At 41.0% G+C, this 7,500-nt stretch overlaps 1 protein-coding gene across 1 annotated transcript in view; it reads right to left on the bottom strand.

Annotated features, from left to right (window-relative positions):
• LOC138003494 (lactadherin-like) overlaps positions 1-7,500 on the bottom strand; it is a 21,215-nt gene that overhangs the window by 5,666 nt on the left and 8,049 nt on the right. Inside the window, exons 5-6 of the mRNA XM_068849598.1 lie at positions 4,110-4,441; positions 2,163-2,310 (exon numbers count right to left, since the gene is read on the bottom strand). Of these exons, the coding sequence (XP_068705699.1) occupies positions 2,163-2,310; positions 4,110-4,441 (480 nt within the window). The remainder of the gene's footprint in view (positions 1-2,162; positions 2,311-4,109; positions 4,442-7,500) is intronic.

Below are 7,500 nucleotides of genomic sequence, written 5' to 3'. Positions count from 1 at the left end.
GACACCCGTCTTGAGTAAAGCTCTCGAAAGTTTTCTCTTATTCTGGTTACTACCATGATATATCAAACCTTATATTGATAATTTTCAGTTCGGAAATACTACAAACTGTTCCACAACTCATGCATTAATACTTCTGATCCATAACTGGCTGGAAGCACTTGACAGCCCTGTTAGCATCATAAGAGCCTGCATGATGGACTTTTCATAGTCATTCGATCGAATAGACTGCAACTGCAAGTACTTGGCGTCCCTCCGATATTGCTTAAGGACGGTGCCTACTAATTCAAAGGTATTTTGTCCCGGCTTATGAATATGCGAGAAAAGCAGACCTTAACAAGTGTTATTGAAATCCAAAACGAAAATTGGGGGTAACCACGCATTTTTCAAAGATAATTAATCAACAATATTTGTAAAGAGCTTTAAAATACAAAGCAATGTATGGCGTTCTTTTCCAAATTGAAGCTTAATTATCTCTGAAAAAATGCGTGGTTACTCCCAATTTTCTTTTTGGATACCAAGAGTATTTGCTGAGTTCTGCTTTCTGCGCATAGTTTTAAACTGCGCAAAATATCCTAGACTTAGTAAGCACCACCAATAGGAAACCTGAATATCTTGAGATGCGCGTAACGTATGTGCAGTAACAATAGTAGGCACCGTCCTTAACTTGTGTGCCGATTTTCTTCAAGAGCGTAATCTTCGCGTCAAGCTAGGCCACGTAAAATCAGCATGGCATCAGATAAATGGATCAGTTCCTCAAGGTATCAAACTGGGGCCTATTTTCTTCTTGATTATGATCAACGACTTCGGAGCCCACCTCCCAATCTAAAAGTACGTACGCGTCGATGATTGTACGGTCTACGAAATTGTGTCAAGATCGTCTACCTCGTCACTCCAGACCAGTATCGATAAAATCTCTGAATGGACTGACTATAACAACATGCGATTGAATATCAAAAAAACAAAGGAGCTCCGGGTATCCTTTACAAGGTCCTCTTTTGCACTGGATAATCATTCCTCGGCTGATACCGAAATCGACGTTGTTGACCACTTCAAACTCCTCGATGTGAAGGTCTCATCAAATCTGACCTGGACCTCTCATATTAATAACATGTGTTCCAAGGCTAGTAAACGTTTATATGCTTTACGTATTCAGAAACTCTCTGGCCCCCCCCCCCCCCCCCAAAAAAAAAGATCTCATAACTGTCTATTGTGCCTTCACACGGCCTGTTCTTGAGTACGCCTGTCAAGTGTGGCACTTTTCACTACCACAGTACCTTGCCGATGAAATCGATTCTGTACAAAGTCGTGCCCTACGGATTGCACTACTGAACCTATCATACGCTGAAGCACTCCGAACCCCACAAACCCTCATACACTTAACCAACGACGGCAAGTCACGGCAATGCCAGAAACTATACAGGAACAATCGTGCTCAAAGAAACAACAACGGAACCTTCTTCCGGAACCCAAGCAGCACAAATACAACCTACGCAGTCCAAGAACCTTCGACAAGTTCGCAAATACAGAACAGCACGCTTCCAAAAGAGTTTCATTCCTAGCTGCCTTAACAAGTGGGACAATATGGGCCTACGAAGTCAATTAGATATTTTTAATAACATATTTTGAAATTTTTGTACATCGATCACCCCAAACTTATTGTAAGTATCATGTTTTTAAAAACCTTTTAGTTTGCAAATGATATCCCAATAAACTATTACTATTACTATTACGTTCCGTCAAAACTTTAAATTTGGTCATTTCACGTAGTAGTTTTGACGAGTACTGGAGAGAATTGTTCAAAAAGGCGTGCCGCACAAGCAGCACGATCATTTTGGTTCTTTTAGCCAATAATATTACATGTACTCCTTTTTGGCGTCGTCGTTTCTTAGACTCCCTAATATAGGGGTTACCGTTTGCATACTATGTCATGTGATCTAACTCTGGGGACAAATTGTGCATAAGACGGGGTAAGTGTGGCACCCACCCCAGCCGTAAACACCGTAGAAGCAATTGAAAAAAGGGCCTTCCGGTATCCTTCGACTGTGGTCGGCCTCTTGTCTTGTTTGTTATCGTATACATAATAGCAAAACGCAAACAGGTTATTTCAACCTGACCCTGCTTTCTGCTGTAACCTCGGTCTTAAATCTATCATAATAAAATACCTTGACAGCCATAGAATTCCACTCTCATTGCAAACCAGCTGCTCCGCTTTCCGACTAGTAGTGGTCTGATGCGAATATAGCGTGATGTGATTGGTTGGCTCAGCTCGTTGTAGACCACGGTGTCTCGATTTTTGTTTGCAATGAATTCCTAATTGGTAACAAACAAATAGAAACTAGTTGTCATCAGTTTTAATTTTGGATAAATATCACTGCGGAATTAACAGATATAACACATTTTTTAAGGTCATGCTTGTGATTGTATTCACGGTTTCACATAGTATTGCTGATTCTAATTAGCCAGTATCCAAAAATACCGTACCATAATGCTCTTTGTCCCTCCAAAACTTTGTGGAAGCATTGTTTTCCAGTTTCTCTTGGGACCGTTGTAAGTCCCACGAAAAAAAAAGAACAATGCTTATGCAAAATTTTGGAGGGACAAACAAAGAGTATTATGGTATTTTTGATATTGGCTAATTTGTGTTTAGTTCAGCTAGGGTGCGTTCCATCGGCCCTATTCCCGAAAAAAATTATAGAAATGATGGTTTAGTACAGTGATTTTGTCTTTTTCGTGTTCATAGTTGTCTTTTCTACATATTCAACGTATCGTAATTATCTCAGATGACCACTAGTCATTTAAAGGTTTTTGAATGGATGCAGACGTTGCTAACTTATTGACTCTTGAACCGTCCTCCCCTCCCCCCCCCTCCCTCAATTGACGAGTAAAATCGTCTGGCGTTAGACAGAATAAAATCTATTACAATGTAAGTTTCTCGCCCAGGAGTCAATGCGTTAATGGGGACAAAGTTTTACAGTGGCCATGATGTCGAGGTTGTTAACCCATTGGCTGACCTGAACCACCGGGGTATCTCTCATTGATGAGTAAAATCGTTTGGCGTTAGACAGTCAGAGTAAAATCTATTACGTCTCACTCCTTCTAAGGTGATTTGGTGACGTAACTCGGAGGACTGGGGAGCAACATTTTAACGCCGTATCCCACAACCGCGCGCGGCCTTATTTTCGAATTCAACATGGCCGAGGCGAAGCTAGATCTCGTCGGGTCCACTTAAATGTTCATTCAGTAACAGGAAATGTGGTAGACACGGAATGATCCGTTGAGTTTTGGCGATGGAAATGCCGCAGGGAGTTTGGAAACAACACCTAAGGCCGCGCACGATTGTGAGATACGGCGTTAAGATTTTTCTTCCCCGTCCCCCAGATTACGTCACCAGATCACCTGGTTGGAGTCAACGGATTAAGCCTCTGGCTTTGGTTCCTTTTCGAGAGTGTAGCTCTCTTTAGGATGGCGCGAATTAATTAAAACAAAAAAATCAGCCTTTTTTTTTTTCATCGCATCCTAGCATTTATAAATTTACTGAAAATTTTCATCCTCATGCAAAGAGTGTTTCATTTCCAACCAGTCAATTTAAATATCCTTTGTAAAGAAGACCTTAAATGATGAGCTAATGAACTTTAAGTGCCAACTGTGAGTAGCGCTCAGGTATTTTAATACCTAAAATTGGGGACTCTGTGCAAAAGTCAAATCAAAGTCAACGCATCATTGGTTGGTTTAAATTTCTGAGGAAAGGGGAAAACCCGAGTACCCGGAGAAAAACCTCTCGGAGCAGAGCAGACAACCAACAAACTCAACTCAGTGTGACCCAATTCTTAAACTGTGGTCTACAGTTCATCCAAGGTCATACAAATCCTTCAAAACTTCTAACTAAACAGACACAACGGTCACACTACATTACTTACCAGACCATTAAACTCGTGTAAACGAAAAGAAGATGGAGTCATTATTATAGATTGCAACTGTGAATCATGCAGTTGAGTGTCAGGTTAGCCTGCGAGCAAGCTCTCTTTCGGGGTGCGCCCACCCACCCCGAAAGAGAGCTTGCTCGCAGGCTAGTGTCAGGTTAGCTCTTTGCGAATCCAGTTAAGGCACACCTTTTCAGTGGCTCCTCCACCGTTGTAATACTGAAAGTTCACACCATCATCACTAAACATCAGTTGGTATTTCTCAACCCATTTGGGTCTTTCTCGGTAATTGGTTCCTCCCTGTGTTGCTATCCCCGACACGTTTCTGTTTCCGCTTCCAAAATCAACCTGGAACCATTGCATGTTGTCTTTAACGCGCGCAGACCAAGATCCTACTTTGCCTGACGGTACTTTGTAGTTGAGTCTTCCTCGTGACGCCTGGTGTTCAGCTTCACTGGTTGAAGCAGTGATTTGGTCGTCTTTTATTTTGCCACTTTCCATTCCAAGAGCCGTGTGGCATTCTAATAAGCGAAGAAGGAAAGAATATTTTTTCTCCAAATGTCAGTGCAATCAAACGATTTTCTCCATTACACGGAGATAACAATGCTGCAATGTACAATTGCTGGTGGACGAACAGAAAACAACCTATTCGTGGCTGTTGATTGTCATCTTGAAGAAGAACAGTTATGGTTGAATAATTTTATCTCGTATTTTCCTTTAAACAGTCGGCTAGATTGTCGAATACCCGGCCCACCAAATGTCGTACTTAAAAAAGCTGCCACCGCGGTCCCGCAGTCGTGTTTAACAATACTGCTTCCGCGTCCACCAAATGTCTTACTTAACTGCAAAACTGCCAACGCAGCCCCGCAGTCGTGTTTAACAATGCTGCTTGTCCGCAGTGGCATGGGACAGAAAATGATATTCATATAATCAACTCTGTTCCTAAACTGGGTATTCTGCAATCGCTCCAGTTCTTAAATTTCATTTTGCTGTTCCGTTAACTACAATTTTCACGAGATCGCGTGAAGAAGAAAGGATTCGTTTACTGATTAAGCCTAAGAGCTCGTTTCAGTGATTAGGTCTAAGCACTCTCCTAAAATTTTAGCTTTCATTTTGCGGTTCGGCTCACTACACTTTTCATGAGATCGTGTGAGGAAGAAAGCACTCATTTACTGATTAAGCCTTAGCGCTCGCTTCAGTGATTAGGCCTAAGCATTCTCTTAAAATTTTAGCTTTCACGTTGCGGTTCGGTTAACTACACTTTTCATGAGATCGTGTGAAGAAGAAAGCACTCTTTTACTGAGTAGCGAAGGCTTTCTAGTTGACCACCAGTTTTCATTCAACGACTACGGGACTGCGGACTGCGGCGTCAGTTCATTTCACTGCTTGCCCTTTAACACTTTTCTTTTCATTCATCGACTTCGGGACTGCGGACCGCGTTGGCAGCTTTTTTAAGTAGGACATTTGGTGGGCCGGGTATTCTGCAATTGCTCCCAAAATGAACATAGGCTGGTTTACATGTGTAGCTGGGGAGTTGAACCAGCAACTAACAGGAACAATTAACTCAGCTAGTGATCACAGCGGGTGTTCAACCGGAGATCTCAGAATCTCAAGGCCTTGACTACCTATCTCCGCAACCTCTCATTCGTTTCTTCGTAGTTATGTAAGTTGTTTTTGCCTTCTAATGCTGACATTTATATCTCCCGAATCGAAGTGATGATGAAGATTGCTAATAGACCATTTTTCAGTTTTTACACTCAGATATGAGGCCTTAAAATAAAAGCGAGGCTGGAGTTGACCATGTTTTGATACAAACTTCACTGCTTTTCTTATAATAATAATAATAATAATAATAATAATAATAATAATAATAATAATAATAATATTTGGACACGAGTCTGTCTCTAGAGTACCCTGAACCATCGTGCCGGTCTGTGAGCGATCTTGAGACAGAGATCATTGGGCCAACTGATTGAAAGAACATCTCAAGAAGGCAAATATGGAAAAACTGAAAGAGAAGATCAATGAGGAGAGGTGGCATGGACGGCTCCAGCAGGCTAGATGGTAGCCTTTTTGGGATGTCCCAGTTTATGTCCAGCACACTATCGTCAAGGCAAATAGAGTGGACGCTCGATTTGTGGACCACAAAACTAAGAAGGTGTAGGCTGTGGAGATGTCCTGTCCATCGGGAAAAGAAGTCCGAGAAGAGGGCTAAGTACGGGCCTTTGCGATTCGAGCTGAAGAAGTAATACCCTGGCTATGACGTTGAACAAGTTAACATCATCATTGACGTGTTAGGGGGATGGTCAAGGGATGTAGCTCTTTGGCAGCAGGGGCTATGGCGTATCGAGAAGGATGCAGAAAGCCGCGATCTTGAATTCTCTCAACATAGTGAGAACTTTCAATATAATTTTAGTATCGGAGAACTTTAGATTGTTTATTAGATTTATATCTTTTTATCTTATATTATTTAATTTTATTAGTTCTTTCCGACTGCATAGGTCACGCTGCGCGCCCTATGTTGTTGTATTTCAGCATCCATACGTTTACATGGCATTGCGCCAGACTATATTACCAATCTAGTTGAGTTATATTTGGGTCCAAGTATAACTTGCGATCCACCAATAGTCGTCTCCTTGTCCCGTTCAAGCGTAAACATAAGAAGACAATGGGCGATCGATCGTTTGCAGTGGCTGCACCTTCACTCTTGAACTCACTGCCACCTGAACTACGCACAATCTCGGACCTTAGCTCGTTTAAGCGTCAACTCAAGAGACATCTCTTTAGGGCTGCTTTTTATTAATAGAAGTAGAAATCGCACAATAGCTTTTATTTGCAATACTATTATTATAATTTTATATCTAACTTAAATACAGCTCTTGTTATAACTTTATTGGTAAATTGGATTTTTACTATTATAGCCTACATTTTTATTGTCACTATTGCATAGATCTTTATTTTTGACATTGCAATGCGCGCATGATCATTGTATGGAATGCTCGCAACAGAAGTATTAAATTAATACTATTATTATCAACTGCTCATAGTAATAATAATAATCATCATCATGCTCATCATCATAATCACTTTATTTAAGTATCAAGGTTTTTTAGCCAAGCACGAGTGCTCTACTAATTGGGAAGACTACAAATAAACTGAAATTAGAAATCAAAAAATAAATAATAAATCAAATTATAAATAGAACCTCGTTAACATTACAACATGATTTACACAAGAAAAGCAAGGAAGTTTGTATCAATAAGGTCAACTCCAGCCTCGCTTTTATTTAAAGGCCTGGTAACTGAGCACAGAATTGTAAAATGGCCCAGCCGGACCACGGAGCTTCTCGGAATGAAACGTCAATGATAAAAATCCCAAATGGCCGGAGGCAAATCATTTGGCCATTTATTAGTGCAGCTGAGAAATTAAATCAGGGATGTACAGGAACAGCTGCAGCTATAGTGGTCACAACTGGTCTGGAACCGGGGACCTCCATATCTCAAGGCAATTACCCTGACCACTGCCCCACTCGGCCATGCTCATAATTATGCAAATTAATTATACATAATTATGCAAATCC

Source organism: Montipora foliosa, chromosome 5, assembly GCF_036669935.1.
Source record: "Montipora foliosa isolate CH-2021 chromosome 5, ASM3666993v2, whole genome shotgun sequence".
Taxonomy (NCBI): Eukaryota; Metazoa; Cnidaria; class Anthozoa; order Scleractinia; family Acroporidae; genus Montipora; species Montipora foliosa.
This window is presented reverse-complemented; position numbering and strand designations above follow the sequence as displayed.